The sequence below is a fragment of the Vanellus vanellus genome (genome assembly GCF_965231255.1).
Source record: "Vanellus vanellus genome assembly, chromosome: 12".
Lineage (NCBI taxonomy): Eukaryota > Metazoa > Chordata > Aves > Charadriiformes > Charadriidae > Vanellus > Vanellus vanellus.
Window position 1 is genome coordinate 7,941,486 of NC_138917.1, and position 26,489 is coordinate 7,967,974.

General features: G+C 38.9%; 1 protein-coding gene across 1 annotated transcript; it reads right to left on the bottom strand.

Moving 5' to 3' along the window:
- Positions 1-2,553: 2,553 nt before the first annotated feature.
- Positions 2,554-25,809, bottom strand: MLYCD (malonyl-CoA decarboxylase). The gene is made up of 5 exons (XM_082489347.1): positions 25,243-25,809; positions 16,112-16,224; positions 14,087-14,243; positions 13,424-13,573; positions 2,554-3,961 (listed from the first exon to the last, which is right to left on the bottom strand). Exons 1-5 carry the CDS (start codon positions 25,792-25,794, stop codon positions 3,428-3,430), a joined length of 1,506 nt encoding a protein of 501 aa, XP_082345473.1. The 5' UTR covers positions 25,795-25,809; the 3' UTR covers positions 2,554-3,427.
- Positions 25,810-26,489: the final 680 nt, after the last annotated feature.

Sequence of the window (26,489 nt, forward strand, 5' to 3'; positions counted from 1 at the left end):
CTCCTGTGAAAATGAGTAAATTAAATTGACTGCTAATTCATCATCTAAAGAAACGCGGCACATGCGTGAGGTGAGGTAGAAGTGGCAGATATGTTGACAACACGCCAACTAAACTACAGTGGTTAGCAGCTGAGCGATCAGTCCTGCGTACACCACAGTATACATACAGGTTTGAATTTGAGAGAAACTCCTATGGCTGTTTTAACACACCTGGATGTCGATATCTATCTGCCTGATTTTAAGATTGGTAGGAAGGGAAAAAAAAAAAAAAAAAAAAAGATATGCCTGCTTCCCTTAAGCTGAGGGCAGATCTATGTGCCTGTAGTGTCTGTATTCGAAATAAGACGCCAGAGGTGTAGGGAAATAACTGAAGTGTTAACAAAGTGTTAGCAACTTTACTTTTTCTTCCTTATAAGCTACTATCACTTCATGTCACTGAACCAATTCTCACACATTTGTCTGGGGCTCCAAGTGGAAAAAACACCTTATCCTTCAAGTCCACCTGTTGAGACTATAGGATTACGTTGTATTTCTATCTGCAATAAAGCAGGAGTGTTAGCTCTTTTTGAACTATGGCCAAGTGGATGCATATTTAATTGCCCTCATAGCTCCTCCTGTTTCAAAACAAAAACATCTTTCAAAATAATTGCATTTTCAGAACTCTTTCATTTGAAGTAAGTGACTTGGTTTCCTCAAACTTGAAGAGCTTAACCTAACAGAGCGGGTTCTCTTTCTCTATTCCTCACAGCCAAGAATGGTTTGTACATATTTATATAAGTAGCTAAATTTCACCTTGAAACCTGAATTCTAAAGTTCAGAAAGCTTAGAAAACTCAACAGGAGAACGAAGCCATCTTCTGACCACTGTTAAAAACAGAAGTAATGTGTCCTATAGTAATGCGTATGGTGAAAATCTCTGTACCAATACAGTTATGTGCGTATGTTCACCCCAAGGCTCCGCACACAAACCTGACTAGCAGAATGCCCATGCTACACAGAAAAGAAACGTGCGAGTAGTTTGTTCAGTCTGGTATTCTGATACAGCTCTGATATTCTAAACTGCAGATAGCTATTTTTTAGTAAGCTTTTCACACAGGGTGCTAATTATATATATACATGCACTGTGTACTCCCTGATGTTCACATTTCAGGTCTAAAACTTGCACAATAAACTTCAGATGGAACTTCAACAAAATTATCATAATGCCTTAAAAATGTGGGGTTTGAAATAGAAGTGGCAACCAGGTTCTTCATGTAATAATGCCATGCCAGAAGAAGACACGTCTTAATTAATCCAAAAGATTATATACATTTGACTCCAATTGTCCAGCTGCCTTCAACCCGTCAACTGCCTTCAACTTCCAGCCTGAAGTCTCCTGTGGCCATGCAACTGTTCAATACCTGTGGTCAATTTTCAGCACGTCTCAAGGGTGAACCAGACTTTAATTTTAAAACCTTCCATATCAAGTACTATATAGACTATTCATACATGTGGTTGTGCAGAATACTTACTGTAACTACTGATCCAAAAGCAAAAATTGAGAATCACTCTGAAGTTACTTCCTCAGGTTGGCTAGGATGGAGTTGCCTGTTCAAAGTCTCTCACTAAAAGTTTCCAATGCTTTGAGTGCCTAATTCTTAGTCCTTAGCTCCTCAACTGAGAATAAATAAAGAAATCTGAAGATTATTCGATTATACTTTCTACTTCTACAGTGTTCCCTAGTGAAAATTCAGCAAGCTCTTCAAAGAAGGTGAAATAAAAAAATAAACCCATCTTATATTTTGGCTTATACCATATTGCCCCTGATATGCACATCAGAATGCCACCACCACAGTTCAAGGGGAACTCAATTTTTCTTTAGTGATTTTGGGAACTGAAAAATTGCTGGACACATCTTGCTTGCAAGGGGAAAACAGGATTTTTTAAAAAATCATATCTGATCAAAATCAAGAAACTAACTTTAACCTGTTGATGTATAAGAAAGCTGTTGACTTTTCTGGAACTATTCTTAAAAACATAACGAAGGCAACATGGAACAGGAGAGCTGCCCCTGCTAATGTGGAATCACTGCCACTGATAATCAGCTACTGTATAAAAATGTCTTCGCTCTCAGGGGAATAACAGTTAGTGAACGTACTCTCTCCTTTGACTATCACTGTTGCAAAATGTACCATGAGGAGAAGTTAAGACAAGGATTTCTCTGCTTTGAAGATATGTATAATAGATTCCCATAACAGGTTAGCAGCTTGGAGGATGGGATTTTTTTCTAATAATCAATACTAAAAAAGTGTATCTGATTATACAATTTCCTTCTAGGAGAAAGGCTCATTTGACACTTACAGCTTTCTTCACTTCTGTTTTCATACACGAGCAGGAACTCTATCACTTTCAATTCCTCCATATAATTCTTTTCTTGAAAACAGGACTGAATAAATCAGACACAGAATAAATCAGAAATTACAAAGCAGCATGAAGTTCTGTTAAGATGGTCCTTCTGCTGTGGTGATACTGTTATGAAGGAGGGTTGTTACGTGAAGGAAGGTACGTGCTGAAATACACAAGACATGATTTATTGAGAAAGTTCATTTTATTGGTTTACAGGTCACACTTACATTTTTATTAAAAAAGCTCTTTATCAACTTAAAAAATTACCAATGCAAAAGTATAATATACATATTTGGAAACTTCTCAACTGAAGTATCAGACACTCTTATTCCCCTCTCCTATTTGAACACCTCCTTGTTGCTGATTGTATTTTAGCAGACAAAAGTGCAAATATAATACTACATACCTGCTGCACTGAGAGATTCTGACTTTTCAACAGTATTAATGCAGGGCTTTTCCATGCTCCAGCAAAGCAAGGATTCAGTGAGATTTTTAGTGGGTTTGAAAAATAAAAATACTAAGAGGTTTTACATTAGAGTTTTTGAGGGAGAAAAAGACAAATATTATTCAAGTAAAATTGTAGATTACTGTTTTGCTAATATATTTGATGGAAAGTTTACTTTCACTCAGTACTTCTTTCCAAGTACTTTGGTACTGAACTATCTATAGTAGTATTATGACAAATAAGTGCAGCTCCTTTCAAAGACACGTTTATTATCAACAGAATAATGGTACGGCTCAAGTATTTTCTGTTCAAGTTACCACTGAGTTATAAGGGAATGAGAGAATTTTACTGACCCTTTAATATATACCTCCAACCTACTTGCACCTAACAGTTGTCTAGAACTTACAGTGACTCAATCACAGCAAATCAGGTTTTGAATACATGGCAATGTAAGCACAACAACTGATAATCTAGCTAATGGCAGCCTGCTGAGTAAATCTGTTTTATAATGGACATCCTCATTTAAATACAGACGCTGCAAAATATTACAGCTCTTTATAGGTGAGGAATACTTGTTCTTTGTTTTCCTAATATTTAATTAAAGCTTGCTATTTTGCTGGAACTGAGACACCAATGAAAGAACCTGCTCTGAGGCTTTAATTTGTTTAGTCCCCAGGTATGCTGCACTATTACTGGCTGTATCCTCTAAGAAATACCGGTAGTTTACCATCATGCCACACGAAGCAGCAATGCCCCGAGGGCTTGTGTCTGCCATCCAGTTTATCCGCCACATCACAGAGCCATTCTGAAGATGAAAATTTGCTACTGGATTAAGAGCATAGCCACGATGTTTCTCTCCATACAAATACCAGGCACAGAGTCTCATAAATGGTGAATGGAGCACTTTAACTAATTTTTCTGATCTCATCCACTCATTGTTATTTAAGAGTTTCTTTAGTGTTTCAGTAGTAGAGTCTCCCGTGATCTCAGCTATTTCTTGCCATTCTGATTCTGTAAAAAGTTCATTTCTTTCCAGTTCTTTAGTTTGTGAGGAGAGGAGACCAACAAGCCATTTTGTGAATCCCGGGATAGGTGAAAGAGTAGAAAAAGCTTTTATCTGAGGAAGTTCTTTCTGCAGACAAAAGGAGAGAAAAAAAAAATTCATGAGTTTTGCCATAATTGACAATGAGAAGTTAGAGTGAAAGAACAGTTGATACCCTTCACTCGATGTCAAGCAAAGACATTCGCTTCTGAGAATTAAGCTTCTGAGAATTAACTGATAAACATAGACAAAAAAAGAAAAACAACAACAACAAAAAAATCACCCTGCCAGTAATAGGTTAGTGACTAGAAAGCATCTGGAGAACAAAGAAAATTTTAACACTGACTGAATTATAGTCCACACACAATCTATATAAAAGTACTTATGTAGTACTTACCAACACTACATTCTGGTATATCATTTTAATAGGCAGAAATAAACAAATACAAGTGCATGCCATAAAGAAGTTAATCAGAGGAATATGATTTTTTTAAAAATAAACATACAAGTTTTCAAAACCTTTTAAATACCTTATTTTTCATATGTAACTACTTTTAAATCAAGGCCAGTTTATTATTTCAGTCTGTTGTAAAATCAAGAGAGGTACGATTTCTAGATTTTCATAGAATCATAGAATGGTTTAGGTTAGAAAGGACCTTGAAGATCATCGAGTTCCAACCCCCCTGCCATAGGCAGGGACACCTCCCACTAGACCAGGTTGCCCAAGGCCACATCCAGCCTGGCCTTCAACACCTCCAGGGATGGGGCCTCAACAACCTCTCTGGGCAACCTGTTCCAGTGCCTTACCACCCTTAAAGTGAAAAACTTCTTCCTAATGTTCAATCTGAACCTCCCCTCTTCCAGTTTAGAGCCATTCCCTCTCATCCTATCACTACGTGCCCTAGGGAAAAGTCCTTCCCCAGCTCTCCTGTAGGCCCCCTTTAGGTACTGGAAGGCCGAAATAAGATCTCCGCAATAAGATCTCCCCAGAGATTTTAATCAAAAGAAGTGTTTCCTAAAATTTCTGAAGGAGGTTCTCTATATAGGCCAGCTACTTTTCATGCTATTGCCAAACTATAAAGTGCATTGATAAAATAGCAAGATAAGAAATATATACGTCCAGTAAAAAAAATAAATCACAGTTTAATACTTAAAAAAATAAAACTTCTACTTTTCTGAGTGCAAACTGTTAGCTATGTAATCACCTAAAGCAAAACATACATAAGGAAAACTGTGTGTTACTTCTGGTGCACACCAACATGAAGAATAGAGAAGGCTGTCACCTGGAATTCACAAAAATTACATCAGTGAACGCTGCTGAAGGAGTAGGGGGGACAGGGAACAGAGGGAAGACAGAGCTGAACTGAAACAACCACAGTGCTGTTTTAATTACTGTTCATATAGGAAGAAGTGGTAAGAACCAAGACATTTGTCAACATTACAGAAGCATCTTAATGTCAACAGAAAATTGTCTTTAAATGACTAAAAAATGCATTGTTCGTATTCGAGTATGTTCGAGTATTACCGAGATAACCATTAAAAAGTGATCATCGCTCACATGCTACCTTACACTAGCAAATGTTAATGGAATGCATGCTGCTAGGTTGGTTTTACTGCATCTGCGCTGTGGCATCCTCAGGTACCGCTGTGCTCCACACAACACTGCCATCTGCATTCTGTTTCATGTGGATACAGAAGCGAGGGAACGCAGGCCTGGCATACACCTCCGCTACAGACTGGAGCCAAGCACCATTTCTAATAATTTTGATAACCAGAATAATATTCAGCTGGTTATTTACATCATCTTCCTTCCCACACAAAGCTTCCTAAATAGCTTACTATTTAGGAGATGCTGTTCTGCTGGCTTCTGGCACTATGATGCACCAGCCAGCTCAGATCTACCACCTCTTCCCTTTTGTGACTTGCAATTGCGTAAATTGGATAACTTCACTTGCTCCCCTTATCTATGTAATAGTCAAAGAACTTCAGATATGTAAGTCAAAGAATTCTTTTTTTGGGACCGCACAGGAACAAGAAAGGCAGACCAAGTTAAAAGGAACACCCCATTTCATCTCCTTAGAGAACTGAATAAAGCAAAAAGCAAATTATTTCATAAAACACTGATTTATATATCTTACTGAACAAAACAACCACTTACGTAATCAGAGAGAGCAGGAGATCCTGGCTGTGTCGTATTCTCAACTGCTATAGCTACCATGGTCAGATAATGCAATACTAGTAAAGTGTTGATCTCCTGTGACTTTTTCAAGTCTCCATTAAAGGATATTATATTTTATTCTGAAGAGTAATTCTGAAGCATAAGACTGTAACAAGATCTGTGAAATACAACTATTAGGTTTCATCACGTATGCATTTCATAAAAGAAAAAGTATTATTTGGAAATTGATGTAAAGACATGTCTGTCGAAGGCAATTTCTGCTGATATCTTAGCACCTCTTTGTACAATTTTAGAGAATACAGCATTTATAAAATAAAATAGTTTAATAGAGTTGTGCTCTAACTGCAGGCCATGGCTACAAGAGGCATGGATATAGAAAATGTTTTAATTAAAAGAATGCTTCTTGTAGTAGACAGTTCAGCCATTTTAGAAAAGTTTCCCCTCTGCTTTTGAAAAAGAGAGCAACGACCACAGTAAATTAAAAATATATATATTTGGGAGCAGAAAAAGGGCAAGAATGAAAACAGAACAAAGCAACTCCATACGCTTCAAAAATCTTTCGCTTGTCAACCCCAAACTGAATACTTCCCCACGGATATAAAGATTATTTATCCACAAATCAATTCAAAATAACTTACAAAATCTGAACACAGAATCAAACGCACCCACTAGATCTTCCTTCGATCACCTTTCATCCACCTCCCTGTAGGGTTTCTGAATCAAGGAGTATACCTAACCATCACATTTAGAAAACACTTTTCCTTAAAGCAGCAGGACCTTAATGAGTATGGTAGAGGAGAGCTATGCTCAGATGCTCCCTTGTCAGCTACACTTTTCCTGACTGAACACTAGCTCTCACCAAAGACAACACTACTAGCACAAAACCACAGATCTCCCGAAGGAGAAGGGAGAAAGATAACACAGAAGTGAATTTTTAAAGGCTACTGGAAAAGTAACATCAAGATGTTTTTTCCTGGAGAAGCAGCTGATAGCTTTCAGTTTTGTCATAATGGTAATCAGAAGCATCACTTGCTACCTTCATTTCTCCACCAGCACACTGAAAGCTGACCAGTGGTGACTCCACTGTAACCAGCCATAGCTTAGCTGCTGAGACAACCTGCTGTCAAGTAATTTGACTTTTTGCATGTCAGTTCTTGCTGCAGCTAGATGAGTTTCTGCCCAGAAGGGAGGGCCACAACTCTCTTCTGAAGATTCAGTGATCCAGTACCCTTCCGCCTGTCCACACAATAATGATGGATAACAACTCAGCAACTGCCTAGGATGTGATAGACCTGCAAATGAACCTTACAGTACAGAAACACAAACCTGTAATCTACAATGAGAAGCACCCTTTTCATGTCAGCATCCTTAAGCAGTTGCAAGCTGCCACCAAAACACACTGGATTTCAAAATGGGGTTTCCTTCTTCTATGTCTTCATTCCCCGTTGTGCTTTCAGGATCATCTTTAGTCCATAACACAGAGAACACAAGAGAGGGATAAATTGTTAAAAGTTTTCAAATTAATGATGTATCAATGGGAAATCCTAGATGTGCTGCTAGAGGGAGTACAGATGGCACTATTGTGCAGTGAGGGTGAAAAGGAAAGGGGAAAAAAAAAAAAAAATAGAAAAAGGTTGTTGGAAGATATTTTCCTCTAGATAGGGATTCAAGGAATACAGGATGTGTTTCTTTTTGACTCTAAAATGGGATTATATTCCTTAAAGGTTTTCCTTTTTTTCCTAACTGTACTACTCATCCTATAAAAGACAGTGCCTTTGAGAATATATTGCTTAGGTCTTTTTCATTAATTCTTCACAGATGTTTGGGGTTAAAACCTGAGAGAGGAAGAAAGAAGGTAACGTTGAAATTTGAGAAGCAGAAACTTTTCTTTCAGGTAAAAGGAAAAACTGATTGGACCACAAAGTCCAGTCTGGAAGTCTTCTGCACCATCTCTGCTAAGAAAGCACAATGTTTGAAAATACTGTTTTGCTACAGAACTGAACTAACAGCTTTTCACACAGGAGCTGAACCACACCCATTGCTTCCATTGGGTAACAATTCCCATCTCAACTCACAGCTCACGGAGCCAAGAGTAACGATGCACTGTCCGCAATGACAGAAGTGAGAATGAACGATTTCTTCCCATATTTGTGTATTAATAACAAAGACTGCAAAGTTCCTAATTAAGAAACTGACATTTTGTTTCCTCATGATGTTGACTGCTCTTTGTTTATGTCACTTTCAGGAGTAACCCAACCCAAAATATTTATCAGGAAGTTAGTAGCTCCTACTTTACTAATAAATACAAAATGGAAAATTGTGCATATTTTTTACTTCTTAGGACAGATAAGACATGGGAAAGTCACCCCATTTTGAAGCTACAGTACAGACTACTCCGTATCTGATAAATGTTTGAGTTCAGGAGCTTATCTGAGGCGGCCTTTTCTTGTGGAAAAATAAATAGATGCAGCAAAGTGTGCACATTTATGTTGTTGCTAAATTGATGTGTTAGTTTCTAAGGCTATTGGTGGAGATCCATTAATGTTTATTTTCTTGTCAGAAACCCACATGCCATTAAGAAACAGCTGCTCATTTTGTTCTGGGGTAGATTTCCGGTTTTGGTTGTCTTTTAAGTTTGGCTTTTTTTCATTGCAGAAAAGCACAGATTTCTCTATTATCCATATCTCATCTGAAACTGTCTTGCACTCTGAAAGCTGCAGTCCAAGGTCACATTTTTCATCAATGAAAGCAAAGCCTGTTTTGGAAATTACGATCTCCCCAGGTCACCTAGATCAAATTAAGGTAGCAATTATCAACAGTCCAAGCAGAAAGTTAAAATCTGCCACCAATTGTTAAGTATTCTATTGAGTCACACAGTAGCTATCAGTTTGCTCCCCCAAATGCCACAGGCTATAAAATTCTAAGCAGTTTTCTCAAAGGCTTCACAACAGTTATCCGTGTCTGTCATCTGCAGACTGAATTGCTATGATGTACCTTCTGCAGAGCTCCAGACCATTTACGGTGGCTATAAACACATTCTGAATTAAATGTCTGTCTAATGTGAAATCTGTCTATGCATTCACCAGCACCTATCAGCTTGCCAGAAATGCATCTGCCTGCTTGTTTTCCAGCACCCAATTTGGGGTTTGTTTGTATTCTTACTAGTTGTCTGACATTGTTTCAAAATCCAATTCGTTTCTGGGAACAACACAAGCTTAAATTTAAGAAATACAAGAGATTATTTCTGCTGTCTGCTCCCTGCTTTATATACAATAACATAACCAAGAGACTACACAGAATGCATAGGTAGCCTATTCTCAGATTTGTACAGGGAGAACTAGGACCAAAGTGGTATCAGTGGACTAATGAATTCATCACACTGCTTATCCAAAATAATCCAAACAGGAGATGCTCAGGTAACAATAGAAGCCTGTTTACAAAACCCTTCTATATTATTCATCTAGCAAACTTTCGTCAAGCAATCACCAAAAAAAGAAAAATCTCCTATTTAGAGCAGCATACTTTCTCCCAGGATGCCCTTTGTATGCAACACAAGCTATGTCCCTAAGGTCCTATTCTGATCTCCATTACATCCCTCCCCTTTACCCAACCCTATTACAATACCTGTGGTAAATGCCAAATCATAATGTCTAGGTAGACATTAAGGATTCAAACTGCTAACTGTGCACATATAAAGAGATGAAACGGAGGACCCATTTCTTTGACTCAACTTCATACATCCTCCATCTGCTTAAATTGGTGAAAGACTCAAAAGCAGGAGCCATTAACTTCTATGCAGTGCCTCAAACTAACAGTGCTTAACATGGAGGGTTGTAATCTTCACCAGAGCTTCCACTGCTGCAGTTTTCCTAACGGTCCTAATAAAAACCCATTTGCAAGAAATACTCTCACAAGGAAATCTGTACTTGACATTCTTTGAAGGTGAGAAGTGCTACCCTACCCGTGTTCATGTTTAGCAGTGTATGTGACCAGTTCAGACAAATTATCAAGAAGATTTTTAAAAAATTAAGCTCTATCTTAATTATCCATTAATAAGATTTTAAGGAATCTGCTACTAACTGAATTTATATACATTATAGTGTAGGTACCTGCTAGATCAATGTTTCAGTACAGTTTTTAAAAATCTTGCCAAATAAAGGCATCAATAGTGGGGAGAAAAAAAAAAAAAGAGTGGTTATTAGCATATTTCTAACTTAGTGCATGTCTTTTTCTTATCTAACGATATACATTCATGACAGGTCCAATTTGGAGTTTTCCTTATGAAGAATGACAGCTGAGAAGTCAGTTTTGAGGTTACAATGGCACTTTACAAGTAGAAGTGTCAGAGCAGGTTAAGTTAAGGCAAAGTCAGATAAAGGATTTTTACTAGAGGATAAAAAAAGGTTTAAGAGTTTGCAGTGCCTTGGGAAAATATGAATCAAGTAACATTCTGCAAATCAAACAGATGTCCACAAAAGTTAACTCAAATGAATGGCAAGTTATGAAAATGTATTAATCATCAATGATTCAAATACAATGAAAAAGAAAATCCTCAGCACCTTCAAATGGCCTCCTCTTCCGAAAACATTTTATTATCAGTTAAGTTAAAGAGAATCTCGACTTACGTAACCTGAAACACTTGGTGATTTAGCAGCACTTTAAATAAAGATTTGTTTATTGCAAAACCATGCAAAGGTTATATAAAAAAACCTCTTCCTATCAGAGACCTCAACTATCTATTTTTACAAAGGCTGACGGAAGCTTGCTTAATGAGATGTAATTTTTGACCCAAGATTTTTTTGCTGAGGCTATATTGTTTCAGCTGTTGTCACCAAGTCAACTCAGCACAACTGCTATACCACTTGTCCCTTTTAAAGTGCCTCTAATGCTGCTCCAAAGAATTATGTCCAACCTGAACACAGACAACCTTGGAAAGTCCTACGCTTACAGCTGACCAGAGAGAAAGAGAACATATGCGTGCAATTAATGCACTTATATAGGACTTCCAGAATTTTAGGAGACAGGTAAAATAGGCTGCCAAGAGTATTACTTATCGTATACCCTGCCTGTGACCTGAACAATATGAACTTTGTAGAAATTTCACAGTGTAAGTATTTTGAAGCTGAAATACACAGGGCTTCTCTCCACTGAAAGGTGAAGTCCACTGAAACGGGAGTCACAACATTTACAACAAAAGCTGAACGAGTAGGCATTATAGAAGTGCATCAAATAATTCTGATAACGACAGTGTGATGATTTAAGGTCACTTCACAGATGTAAAACATGTAATGGCAGATGGTTCTTGCAGAATTTAAGACAACAAATTCAAGAATAATACTTTGGAATGAAGAAGAAGCAAGCATGAAGGAGTGGGAAGAAAGTGGGAAGAAAAGAAAAAAATACTAAAAACATCAAAGAGTGGAAGAAAAACTATTAGAGAACAACATCCATCAGGGAGAAACACCCCTTCTTATCTTTTTTAGCCCTACAGTGGTACCCCAACAAGGTTTATCATCAAGAAAAGGAATGGTGTAGAGGCATGGAGGTTGTTGTACCTTTAATATATAAGATATAGAAGAAATATAAATAGGCAGTTCAAGTTTTGCTACAATTTCATAGTCAACTAAGTGCATGTCCAATTTGCCATATAAAACCTTACTAATAACACCACATTTTTCGTAACATCTTAAAGACCAGTGTATGAAATTTAAGTAGGGAGGAAAACCTGCATCTCTGGCATTGTATGGAAAGCACTTACTTAGCTTCAATATTAAGTAAGTTATTTAAGCTTGAGGCGATAATTTTATGATTAGAATGTATTTAAAGGTATCTCAGCCAAAGTGTTTCCTATTCATCGTGCGTTTGATGAACACTGAAGAAGGGCTGAATTTTACAGCACTGAAACGTAGAAACTTTGTCATAAGAATAAATAAGGAACACATTCTTCTGTTAGACACATGAAATTTTAGAACTTGCACATAGATTATCTGAGTATGGTATGTCTACTTTCCTTTATAACTCACTCATAACTTTTCTCGTGTTGTAAGCAATTAGTGATGGACAAATACATTGCAAATCAATTATTCAGAAATTATTTTTCAGATGTGAAAGCAGGCAACTGCATGAATTTATTCCGATTTCCCCTCAGTCAAGATCAGACAGATGGCATGGCCTAATTATACCTGCACTACTGCACTTTAGACAATTAATCTAAAAGCCATTCTAAAAGCAAGAAGCAACAAAATTCAGCCAAAATATCCATTAAAAATAAAATAAAATAAAAAACTTCACAGCAGCCAGCTATGATTCAGCAGTTGACTAATCAATCATTTTGTAGTAGTAGAAATTCAGTGCACCCAATTTTAAGTTATTTTTGTAAGTAGAAGTGAAGTTCTTAATCACAGACAATTTTCCAGATATCATTACTAATCCAGATGTTGGAACAGTGAACATAAACAAAAGTAGAGATCATTAGTTTTAATTGGTAGCTTTGTTAATAATTGAAGTAGTCAAGACTATTAAATAATGTACTTAACACAGAAATGTGACTGTCTCTTTCACACCACCCTGTATATAAATTAATGCATTTTCATTCCTTTCTCCAGTTGCTTTGAAGAAGGTTCTACAAGAAGTCCTAAAACTAATAACAATAATCTCACAGCATCCAATGATACTACACAAATTCATAGAACTGACTGCATAAAGTAACTGATTCCTGTGACTTTCAAATGTCAAAGACATCTTCTTTACTATATTGCAAGAAATGCCTGGGCAAAGCAATCTCTCTCCTTTTTTTTTTTTTTTTTTTAAATATGTATATGCAAGGCAAGTATGCAACCTGCATACATAACTGGTGGCAACTCAATATAACAAACAAGAAAACGAATTAATTAATGTACAGGAAATACTTTTGTTACTGGAGCAGCTGTAAGATTTTGAAAAATGAGGTTGATTGGGGTCCTGTAAGGAAGCCTGTAAGGCTCCACCCACTCAACTGAGAGACAGTAGTGAATCATATAATACTAGACTACATTACAAAATACAGCTATATTAAAGCTACCTTCAATAGAAATATACAAATCTGACTTTTAGGCAACCTATGCACATGATGAGGCAAACACAAGTAATTCACACAGTACACATCAACTACGTAAAAGTATCTACATCTGGCAGACATTAAACAGTAGCAGAAAATGTCCTTCCAGTGCTTTATCCATCTTCAAAGGCTGATCTGGTCAGGGAAGGAAAAGGGGTGTAGGGGAAAACCTAGCAGCTCCTTGCCTTGAGCAATGACACCAAATAGAAACTAAAACACCAATGTAAGGGGTGCACAATGGCCAAACAGCATCTTAAGTACACTCTGCCACACTTACCTGCAGCTCTTTTACAACCCGCTTGATAAGGTAAGTCCCAAGTTCCACACCTTGCAGTCCCTGCTGAGTCAAACTGATTGAGTAGAAAATTGCTGTTGTAATTTTATCTGTATCTTCTGTTTCTAAAGGTGGTGCTTCTTTCACTATGGCCTGGGAAAAAAAGAATTAAAAAAAAAAAAAGCTAGCAGTAGTTATTATAAACATTATGGGGGAGGGGGGCTTTCTTTCTAATTTTCAAATGTATTAACACTTTCCCCCCCTGTTTTATTCATTACCCTCTGTGAGAAACAACAAATATCTAATCAAAATGTAGAAAGAAGAGCTGCTTATCCATTAGCAAGTGTAGGAAATAATTGCAACGTGGTTTAAAATTTTCAGAAGTAATCATAACGGCTTTGAAGGTTTAATCTCATTTGCTATCTTTTCTTATCTATTTCTTATAATTTCTTATTCTTCTTGCACTTAAGCAAAACCCTGTAATTTCAGCTTACATAATACAGATGATATATAGAATACCCCTTAATTTTTAAGTGCCAATTCTCTCATCTCTTAAACAAAGGAAACAAAAACAAATATTCCCAAATTGTACTGAATTACAGATATTAAAAGAAATACATTACAATCTGACCACTTGCTGTGTACTAAATGCATCAGTGACTGTACCTGGATGCTGCTGGAGATATCACTGGTTAGTGCAACATGCAAGACTATCAATGGTTCTCCTGGGATTGCACAGTGAGAAAAAAAGTAGCATCTTCTATATGACCCAACTCGACGCTTCATATCAACCCAGTTTCTAACAGGATGCACAGCTTCAGAACTCAATGAGAAAATAAAATAAAAGTAAAATTATATATTTTTTTCATTTAAAAATAGAGGCCAGCTGCCAACCCTACAAGCTCAGTACTTTTCCCATTGATGTCAGTGACAAAAGTCTCCAACCAAAAAGGGAGAATCTGGCTGTGAGAAAAGTAAAATTAATCATCAAACCATGACAAAGTAGATTGTTAAGGTGTATTGCATACCCACTCTCTCTAATATTCTTTGGGATATGCTTATTATGTATCTGAGATTTCCTCACACCTTCTGTTCAGTATAGGATATCCGATTGATATGACTAAGTCATTGAACGACCCTGGACAGACCTCTAAGGAATTAGTTTTCCGAAGCTACAAAGTAGTCTGTTAGCAATCCCACAGCCCTGTCTTCAACCAGTCATTCAAAATATTCTTTTCTCTATTACATATTGAAAGTCTAATGTATATGCCAAAATACCTTAAAGATTAAGTAAAATATTACTAATTATTTTTATTTTGAAAATTTAGCTTGTGTAAGATCTCTTTTCTTCAGGCTTTTTATATGACAAAATGCCATACAAAACTTTGATTCAGTCACCTTCAACTTCATTACTACAATTATAACTATTTGACAGAAATTCAGAAATAAATGTTGGAGATTTTAAGGAATGTTTATAAAAAACAAGGTGCTCTCTTTACATACAGATTATAAGTGATACAAGCTCAACATGACCCAGCAATGTGCGCTCGCAGCCTAGAAAGCCAACAGCATCTCGGGCTGCATGAAGTGTGGCCAGCAGGTCGAGGGAGGCGATTCTCCCCCTCTACTCTGCTTTTGAGAGACCCCACCTGGAGTACTGCATCCAGCTCTGTGGCCCCGAACATAAGAAGGACAAGGACCTGCTGGAGCAGGGCCAGAGAAGGGCCATGAAGATGACCAGGGGGCTGGAGCACCTCTCCTGTGATGACAGGCTGAGAGTTGGGGTTGTTCAGCCTGGAGAAGAGAAGGCTCCGGGGAGACCTTATAGCCCCTTCCAGTACATAAAGGAGGCCTACAGGAAAGCTGGGGAGGGACTCTTGATCAGGGAGAGTAGCAATAGGATGAGGGGGAAAGGTTTTAAACTGAAAGAGGGTAGATTTAGATTAGCTATTAGGAAGTAATTCTTTACTCTGAAGGTGGTGAGACATTGGCACAGGCTGCCCAGAGAAGCTGTAGATGCCCCATCCCTGGAGGTGTTTAAGGCCAGGTTGGATGGGGCTTTGAGCAACCTGGTCTAGTGGGAAGTGTCCCTGCCCATGGCAGGGGGGTTGGAACTAGATGGTCTTTAAGCTCCCTTCCAACCTAAACCATTCTGTGATTCTGTGCATCTCACCAGTTCCAGCCAGGAAGGGGAGCCTCACTACATTAAAAGTAAAATTCTCTTGAGTGTTGGGCACTGCATGCTGCATCACACTTAAATATTAATTCTCCACCAACACTGCTGGTGTAGACTGAGGGGAGAAGAATGTGGCAGTGGTGATGGAAGCAGCAGCAGCACCTCTAGGTGGAAAGGGAGTGCGAAAAGGCAGTGCTGCAAGAATCTGGGTTTGTAGGAAAAGTAACAGCAGCACCTCTGGGAACATGGGAAGAGTAACTGAGAAGTCTGGGAGAAAACGCAGCAGTCTACAAGTGCAGTATATGAGCTAAATGATCAAATCATGGGACAAATGGTCCCCTCTACCGTTTACTTAATTCAGTTTTTAAAGTGTGCTTTTTAGTGTGTTAATTCCTTAATTTACTTTGCCTATGGTTCAGTACTGAAACGTAGTATCTTGAAAATAGTGGACCTGTACAGTCACAAGCATTTCATCACATCCTTATCAACGAGCATTAGCAAATTTTAGCACTTACTCACTAATTTTCTGGAGTACTTCACAAGGTGATTGCCAAGTGACCCGTTCCAAGTTTAGGAATCCTGTCGAGAACCACTCTGAAAGCATGTTCTTTAGAACTCCATTCATTTCCTGCAAACAGAAGAATGATGGACTTATCTGCTAAATAAGCTAGGTAGAATATACAAATGTGAGTAAAAATAACCTTGATTATTTCAAACTACAACACTAGGAAGTTCAAGGAAACTAATGCATCTGTTTGAGAAGATTAACCACGTAATAGTTCAGCTTTCCTCACACAGGACTAAAACAATGAAAACGTTTAAAGACACTGTCTATAATAAACTGCAGACAGGGAAATGGAAGATAATGCAAAACAATGAAAATGAAAAGCAGACAATAAGTAGAAGTATTTGAGCAGTCTGTAGTTGCACAAGTGCTCAGATTTAAACACCATAAAAAAAAAAAAAGATGGGAAATTTGATGAAAATAAGGACTTGATTTTCACTTTCAATTTTTTACATCTGAATCTCTTCTGAGTATTCAGCAGTTCATGCCTTAGGAAGATTATTAGCACTAGCTTATTAATCCAAGAAAGCAACTCACCAAATTAAAACTTTCCAGTTCCTTACCATATTTTATTAGTCATTTCTACTTTACTAAACATCTTTTCCATTGCTCTTTATGAGAAAGATACAGAAAAGCTATTTACTCCTGCACATTCTGCACCACGATTAACACATGGAACTTTCTACTTTTGACTGATCTCCAAGGCACATAACAAATCTACTGGAGGTGACTGGCACACATACAGACACATTTAGGCACCAGTAAACTACAAAAATGCTTCAGTTTGAACTTCAGCATGGATTGTACAACTCAGCACAGGAGCTGCACGTGCCCACTCAGGATGATAAATTAGAAAATTAGTATCTTTCAAAAGGATGCAGATAAAACCATAGGCTTTACAGAATTTTTCTTCTCTGTAAGTATGAAATTTTTGAGCAAGAAAAACAAAAGCAGCAGCCTAAGACTACAGAACTCAAAAATCACAACAGATTTGGAACAGTATGATACAGAATTAAAGTCAACTGTAATATCAAATACTTCCAGAAGCATTAATCATAATAATGAATTTTGTATTCCCTACTAATTTTCCGATACTGATCCTGATCAGATACTTCAATCAGATACACCAATACACCTGAACTTAGAATTAAATTAACTCCTTCCATAAAAACTCTTAGAGTAAAATTGATAGTAATGGCCACAGTCATGCAGTTTGCAAGGTATATTCCTAACAAATCCTGGCTCTTTTCCATACCTGAAGTGCAGTCAAATTTTCATTCAGTTTCCCTCTTTCCTACCTACTCCTTCTATACTTACTAAGTTGTGTTAGTGAAATACATAGGCTTTTGTTTGGCATCTATCTTTGTTTATGCAGAAATGTACACTATACAAATGATCTAGAAGAAAACAGCCATTCACCTGCATAGAAAATTATGTCACGCATGAAAATTTTATGCTATATTTCTATATTTTTTCAGTAGCACCCTCCAATATATAAGAAAAGAAGAGCTTCCTTATTTAAGCACAAATTGACATATATTTCAAATAATGAAAATATCCATCGCATTGTTCCAAATACAGGTAATATCCATGAACTCTTCCATGAGGTCAACTTTCCCAAGATTTGTAAATTATTTTTTTGTTGGTCTTTCTCAATAGAGTTCTCTTTCAGTTATAAAATAAACTGTGCTGAAAGTCTTCTACCAAATTGTATTTCCACCTGCACTTGTACTACAAGACTGAACAAAGCCTGCATATGCTAGTAAGAAAAAAAATATCATTAAATGAATATGAAACTATGAAAACAATTAAAAAAAAAATCACCTTAAGTACATTTATAGGGTAAGCGATGTCCACTGGGAAACAATGGAAGCCACACAATGCATGGCACCAGCGTAAGAAGAAAACTCTGAAAAAAATACACGAATGTGACTATCTGCAACAGGTACCACTGAAGAACCGAGAGGAAGGAAGGATCACACTCAACCAAATCCACCCTAGGAACGGACATTCTTTCCAATTTTTCACTGATGCTTTGATTAAAACGTTCCTACCTTCGCTGTCTCAAGATAACACTATCCCACACAACAGTCACCAGGGGCTGGGGGGAAGTAACATAATAGATGTCATTAAAAAGGACCAGATAAGCTATGTCAAAACTTCGCAACTAGGGTAGTTAAGAGGAGCATATGCAGTATACCTTCCCCTGCCTAATATATGGATCTATTGCACATTTATAGTAAGCCTGACAATTTGGGGGGTTTACCAGACACATCTGTTAAACCTGTGCTGCCTTACTACCTCAAAAGAGCAGACTATTTCTATAATATGACATTACTGTGAAAAATGCATAATTACTGTTGGCTAAGGGCCCTTCAACACTTGACACACTGACAACAAATACATCACTCAACTGCCTTTAGAGTAGCTGTAATCGATACTGGCAAAACTTTTCGCTGATGCTTCTGGGCTAGTGGATTGTAGAGAAAGCAGCAGGTAAAACAAGCTGTACCAAAAAGAGCCCAGAATTGTGGGCATAACAGCATCTACAAAAAAGGGCTCTTTCTGGCACAGCCAAATCATACAGGAATTGCAACTCCTGGGCAGTACAACTGAGCAAGTACTGGCCTGCAACTTCCATCAGCATCAGCCTCATTGGGAAAGCTGAATTTTAGTTCAAGTACTCTGTCATACACAGATTTTTCTTCTTTTTTTAATACATTTTTCCTCTCAAACTGTAGGGATATAAGTGTCCTAAACAAGTATATTCTGATTGTTTAGTTTACTCTGGCTTTAAGGTACTTCCCTTGTGAATCCTTGTTTCTGCACAGATCTGAAGTTCTTACAAAATAACCATAAATCATTTTGGTCAAATATCCCTTGGTGTAGTGAAAGTCTCCAGGTATTTCAGGATTGTTTGTTTTGTTTTCTTTTTGTATGGGCACACTGTAAATCAGAAAAATAAGCTAGAGTTGTCAGATCTGGGGTCAAACTAACAGATTCCCATGGCTCTCTTGTCATTCACCTGCTTTTTGGAACACCATTTCCAGCTGCAGTCTAGCAGCTAGGAGAGAAAACTGCTGATGGCTGCACTCTGCTAGTCATTATTTTGAACACACTGCTCTGCATCTACTGGCAGTAACATGGCTTACATGGCAATGAGTGACTTGGGAGAAAGCCAGTTTTACTACATGTATCCTGGTAAAAGTGGAAAACATAGGAATCAGATGCATTTTACTTCTCTGAAGCAACTACAGGTTTAGCAAGCACACTCCATCCGATGGGACATAACGATGCCCAACTGAACTGAAGTCTACTTTTCAAGATGCAGAATGCATTATATAGAGCTACTTTAGATCCAAGATACAGCTGTATAAAAGCTATGCAATTCTAACTAAAGAAAATTGAATCATATGTCCTTTTGGTAGTAGTTTTGGAGGACAGGAATATTGTTTATGGGGAATTACAACTCAAGTCAACTAATCTGTCAGTTGTAAATAATAATGCTTTATACAGTAACAGGGCAGCACGCCTTGTTGGACCGAACCTACAATGATCATCTAGTCCAACTGCAACTGCGTACGTTGACAAAAATTCTTAGTACAGAAAGACATAAAACTCTTTACACCATCCAAAACTGTATTCAATTCAAGTAATTTGAGCAAAATTCTGAGTTGTGTTTAATATCATAGTTTACACTAAGTTTCTGAAAGGCTTAACTCCAACAATAACAATCTAGTTAGGTTCTCTTATTTTGTAAATTTACTGGTAAGTAAATTCTTATTTTCGTTTCAGAGGCCTTTCTAGTCCAAAATTACATCTCCAACATTTGACTAAAAAGAAAAAACACACATTTATTATTCATCATCCCAATTTTAAATCTAAGCAACAAGACATACTCAGATTAATATTTATAATTACCAGCTATACTTCCATTTCTATTAGCCAAGTATATAAATTGTGATTTTTTTTTTCCATTCTTGTTACAAGACAGCAAATTACAGGCTTTTTGATCCTCACATCAGGTCCCTATTTATTGGGCAACAAATGGGAAACCTCTTCTGAAAAACTTAATTTTTTTTTTTTTTACTAAAAACCCTGCCTCTCTGATGAAAGAACTATTTCTATTTGACTCTCAAACGACTAAAAAAAAACCAAAATACCCCTTACAATGAAAATTCATACGCAGATTATTACAGATAAACATAATATGAAACAACAGTAACTAACACTCCATGTGTATCAAACTGACAGCTCAGTTATTGTTAGTTGCTGGTTCGGCATCTGACAGGGCTACAACAGAAGTATTCTGCCAGCCTCACAAGAGTCCATGGCTTTGGAATGTTTGAAGTTTGCCACATGTTTAAAAGTGTCATTGGGTTTTTTGCAAATTTGTTTCAAAATATAGATACAGAATACCCTTGGTGAGATACTGAAAAATATACCCAATCAACAAAATGAGATTCAATAGTGTGACATAAATAAAGAAGGACTGGTTTTCTGCTTTTTTATTGCTAACAGTAATTACTGCAGTGGTAATGGTAGTGTTGAAAACTTCCCTGGCTCTTGTGTTTTATGTTGTTCGATGTCTTATTCTTAAAAAAAGAATAATTTTTATTTCCCTTCCCCCCCCATTTTTGCTCATTTAGACGAGTAAAGCATGCACATGCATTTTCAAGTGACTTAATCACCTGTATATGTTATTTTACTGTCATAATTGAACAACCACAAAATAGAAATGCTTTATCAACCAATATCTAACAGTCTAAGCTGCTTCTTTGTTGGTATGTTTTGAAGACATAGAAAAATATAAAATATTTACAACACAGCAGTGGGTAAACCTTCTTTTAATAGGTCTTTCAAAACACAAAATAAAAACTAAGGACTGTCTAAGAAATATTTTAGACAGTTTGGGCAAAAATAAAATCCCAGTAGGCTATATAATGCATTCTGTAATTCTCCTCCAGCATCAAGAAGATCCATTTAATTTTATCTCCACATTTCCTTGTTGGTGCAGATAAAAATCCACAGAAGTTATAAAATTCTTGTTGCACATTTGCCTTTAGAATTTAATCAAATCTACAATAATGAAATGGCTATACAGGACTTTCGATAGATAAATACCAAATGCTTTTTTCACAGAAAAACTTTTAACTTTCAGTTGTTTCTCTAGTTAAGGGCTTCTTAGATCTTTAAAGCAAACTGTTTCAATATTTAGACTCTCCATATAGCCACTGTTTCACGCAAGTGAGCAAATACACTAATTCATTGATGAATCCTCACCAATGAGAACATAGTTCTTTCAAGGCAGTACAACTGGGTGAAATAAATACAACCTTCTGTGAATGTATGTAGGTAAGACATCTATCACCACAAATATATCCCCTCCCCAAAAAGCCACGTAAAGCCTACACACAAAATATTCTCCCTTAAAGCCTGTTCTACCAATTCCTCTGCTAAAATCTAAACCCATTTTCCCTGATTATACGAAGGTCAGTGTCCAAACCTGTGAGGAAGCTTTAAGAAAAAAAAATAACTCACAGAAAAGTCCAACTTTAGGTCTCTGCTATGTTTAGAAGTGGCTGCTATGAGGGGAAAAGTACCCAAAACAATCATGGTATTTCTTTTTTTTCTAGTTGACTAATACAAGAACAACAAGATCACAGATACACTCCAACTACTGCTTAATTATGGAGGCAGGTTTATTTATAAATCAATTTGACAAAACTGCTATCTTTTTCATTATCTTTTGCCAGCAACTTGAACCTTCCACTGACTTGTTCTAAATCATACGGAAAGATGAAGAATATTTTAAAAGCAATAGTTGAATGATTTGCTACCTGAAATGATAGTGTTGTGAATTTTTCAACAGAGTCCATATTTCAAATGCTGAACTGAGTAAGCAAGCAAAATCTAAAATATCTCAAGAGGAAAATGCTGGCACAGAAAAAGAAGTACTGCAGATGAGAGGGTTCTGAGCAGTAAGAGGAAGAACTACAGTCAGGAAACACATTTTCAGCAAATTTCACTTTGTGCATTGCAAGGGCTCAACAGAAAATCAACTCCTTTATAAAGACACTGGAAAAGGTGTGTGTCCTTCAGTGGAAGTAACAGAACACATGACTAGAACATGAGAGAGAAAAAAAAATTCAGACAGCATCATGAAAAAGAATTAGGCCCAGCTTTACTGTAATTTAACTTTTCAAACAACGTATTATGTGCCAGTACTGTTTTTCTGGAACGGTCATCTTAACATTATCCATGAGGCTTACAGCAGTAATATTTGAGTCATATATTTTATAAAAAACAAAAACCAACCTCTGGACAGATTATGAAGAAAAGTTTCTCTTCCCCATGTGTCCTGTACGTGTTTTGGTGGACTTGTTGGAAAAAAGGGTGTATAGCTTCAAAAATATTGTTTACCATTAAATTTTTGCGATCTGGTTATCAAGAAACTTGTGTCAAGAGTATTTATCACTTTTTCCACATCCACAGAAAGATATTTACTATGTCATAACAACTTGTCACTGAAGATACCTGTAATTTTTCTGTCTTGCTCTAGGTGACAATTCTGCTTTCTAATAACTAACTAAAATATAAACTAAACCGTATTTGCAGCATGTTCCTTCTCTTTGCACTATCCGTCATTTTAAGTATTTCCAATGCATTGTTCAGGGTTTATGTTCAAGATCTATGGAATTCTTCCAGTAAGGTAGTCAACATTCCTCTCAATTTCTTGTAAGTCAGCTTTTTCAACCCAATTTGCCTTACATTGGATCCTGACAGCTAGGGCACTATGACTTCTGATTTAATGGACACTGCTAAGACAGTTCAGTGACTTCAGTACTCAGAATCTTTCATATGTCTAATAACGAGATGCATTTTGGAGTGCAGCGCAGCTAAGCACATGCAACACATAAAATCAGAATAAGTTAGACATACACATTTCTTCATTTACTTTAAACATCAATTCAACTTAAGAGGTGAGTTATGAAAGATGACTGAGGGCATTATGAAGATTTGTATACTTGGGAGTAACTAAAGACAATACTGCACCAGTTTGCAGCATATCATCTATTTTGTTAACGATTCAGGAACAGTGAAACCAATGGAGAAACAATCAGCAGGTAATTTACATCTTCTTGTTTTAAAGTAACACCTTAAGAAATTCCAGCAGACAAGAATTCATCACATGTAGTAGTGAATCCTGACACGTTAACATTCATTCCAAGTTCCAGAGCTTTTCTATACCTTTTTTGTCTCTTTCCTACAGTTAGGGAAACCAGCAAAGAACCATTCTGAAATTGTCCACTACAAGATCCCCAAATATATGCTGTATCTCGAGAACAGTTCTCTATTCAAGACTCAAATTCTTTAATAAAAGGAAAAAAAACTTTAACATCACCACCACCGCTCCCCTAATCTATAGTCTGAATATCCTGCCGTATAGTTTTCTGTTCTTGACATTTAGCCTCAGAACAGGTAATACAGTATCCCACACCTACAGCTTAAGGTATCAAATTAAGTACACGTGCCCTCACACCACTTCAGCACAAACCACTTGCACCAGCTGGTAATCAGCTCCATTGCAGTGACTGTCAAGATTTTCTGTAGGTTGGGTGCTCCTTTGGGTGCTCACAGTTATTCTGGAGCTCTACATGCAATAGAAACAAATAGATTTTACAGGCCGAGCAAGGTGCTTATTTCAGAAGCAAGACATAACACCCTTCCCAGACACACTAGCAAGAATACTGGAATAGCACGCAGTTCTAGGTCTTGGTTGCTGTGGAAAACAGATGAGAATTACCTAAATGAAACTCCGAACTGAAAAGAAACAGTATCCAGTGTAAATTCTTACAATCAATATAGTCACAAACAAAAAACAATGCAAACCAGTTACAGCTTAATATTTCCTGCCTTATGTGGTATTTATCACCAACTCTCATTTTTAGAATATATCACATTTGAAAAATAAAACTGATCAACAAATGCAAAAAAGACTACAAGAACAGATATGCAGAACTAAGCCCAGTCATGTGATGCACCCAAACATTTAAAAAAGTATTTTGAGACAACATACCAGAATGCTTATAACAGCCCTTTTACTGAAGCTTTAGTTTTACGCACAGTATTTTCCTGCTCTCAAATGGGTTTAGTATGTTTCTGAACATATTGTATTATTTGACATATGTACATTCAGCTGTTTGACACACTTCTATCCTGCTAATTTTGCAAATTCAGTCTGTTTTTACTTAAGATGATCCAACTGGATGTGGAATCTTACCAATGCTGTTGCTACTTCAGTTATGCAATGACGGTGGATAACAGCACTGACATCAACAACATCCTCTTCTTGTCAAACTTAATTTGGATCTGAATATCGACAAACAAGTTATGGTCAGTGCATCTGACCAACTTCCTGTGTTTCTTCACTGCCTTCTGGGAAGTCCTGTCACCTCCTGCCACTGTCATTTGCTGTATCATTCCTTCCTCCATACCCACATCACCTCGCTGCGCCATGTAACCACTGGGGATGTTCCATCTCACCTATTTTCTACACACAACTGAGTTAAGTCATAACAACTCCTTTCTTCACCATTAGCACGACATGGCTGCCATGTCACTTGTGGCCCTGTATCGGACTCAAGAGTCATGCCACTACACATTACTCCTGCAGTGAGCTCCTGATGCAGCCTGGCAGCCCCAACATCAGCTGCATTATGTCATGCTACGTCAGTGTGGCACTCCATCCACTGCCCTAACGCCAGCCCTTCGCAGCCCGCAGCCCAGCCTCCTGCTGCCACTTCGCTTTGGAGAGTCCATTGCTTCACACGACGGGCGGCTCCCTTCCTGCGCTCTGTCAGCAAAGCCATCTCCCCCTGCTGCCATCGCCTGTGGGAAGGGGCTTCGCGCATGCCACACCATGACGAGACCCCAACGGTGAATCAGGTTCACGGGACGCTCTTCAGCCCAAGGCAAAGGCACACGAATAGCACCATGAGCATGAAGCCCCAAACCCCATCCCCTCCGGCATCCCCCCGACTCCCTTTCAGTGCCACCCATCCCCAGCCCAGCCCTCACCTTCACATGAGGCCCGTCCACAGCCTTGGTCGCCAGCCCCTCCACCAGGTCGCCCCTCAGCTCCACCAGGAAGCGCAGCCCGCCCTCGAGACGGCCCAGGTGCTGGAACAGACCCCGGTACTGGGGGCTGAGGTAGTAGCGGAGCCGGTCCTCGGCCTGCAGGAGGGCTCCCAGCTCCCGCTGCTGCTCCCGGGCCTGCAGCACCTTGGCGCTGAACTCCGCCACCCGGCCGTGGTCCACGCCGAAGTCGCGGGCCAAACGGGTGAGGAGCTCGGCCCTGGGCGGCCCGGCCTCCAGGGCGCGGTAGTACCGCACGAACTCCGCGCTGCGCACCTCCGCCGGCGGCGGCGCCTTCTCCTTGGTCTCGTAGGGCGGCAGCGGCGGTACGGAGCGGCTCAGCACCTCCTCCATGCCGGCAACCGAAGCGGTACTGGAGCCCGCCGGGCCCCGGCACAGGCCGGCCGCCACCGAGACGCGACGCAACCCCCGCGGCGCCGCCCAGGGCCCGCGCAGGAGGGGCCGCGGGCTCAGACACGGGCCCAAGCGGCTCATTCCGCTTCTCGCCCCTTGCGACAGCTGGAGAACGCCCTCCACCCGGGCCAGGCCGCAGCACCGCCTTCGGAGCCGTAGCGGGCGGGCTGATTGGCTGGCACCACAGACCGCCAGCCCTCCTGGCCAATCGAAAGCGACAAGAGTGTGGCGGGGTTGGGAGGGTGTCGGCCGCCATCTTGAGCGTGGCGCACGGGGCGAACGGGTCACTGCGGTGTCTTACGGCGGCCGCGCCTCTTGCCGGGGTGGCCGCAACCCCCAGTGGCATTGCCGGCGCTTTTTCATCGCTCAGAGCTTTTGTCTCCTTGAGTGCACTTCCTCCTAGCCCTCACTGTACAACCCATTGACCCCTGTGCCTTTCTCACCTGTCGCTCCCATTTTTTTTCTTCTCATCGCTGTTTCCCTCACAGCCCGCCTGCACCTGAGGGGGTGGGGGAGAGGCCTGAGGTGAACATGTGCTAGGCCAGGTGTCCCGATGAACCCATGGCCCTGACAGAGTTGAGATGGCATCAAGGATAGCGCTGTTTTAACGCCAGTGGCATCCAAAAAGGTTTGTCCCCGTGGTGTTGATGAGGTCAGCCGGTCTGGGCTCCTGTAAGCCTGCCAGCTGTCAGCGGCTGGGCACTGAGGGCACGGGTTACTTCACAGTCCCAGGAAGCCCAGGCCAGGCCTCCTGGTATCTGTTTGCTCTGAAATAA

Bases quoted from the DNA above. Each gene is read 5' to 3' on its own strand.
- MLYCD (XM_082489347.1), bottom strand. From the start codon at position 25,794: ATGAGCCGCTTGGGCCCGTGTCTGAGCCCGCGGCCCCTCCTGCGCGGG. The intron at 13,574-14,086 runs GTACAGTCACTG...TTTTTTTCCCAG, and splicing joins ATATCTCCAGCAGCATCCAG to GCCATAGTGAAAGAAGCACC. The intron at 3,962-13,423 runs GTAAGTGTGGCA...TTTTGTCTGCAG, and splicing joins GGGTTGTAAAAGAGCTGCAG to AAAGAACTTCCTCAGATAAA.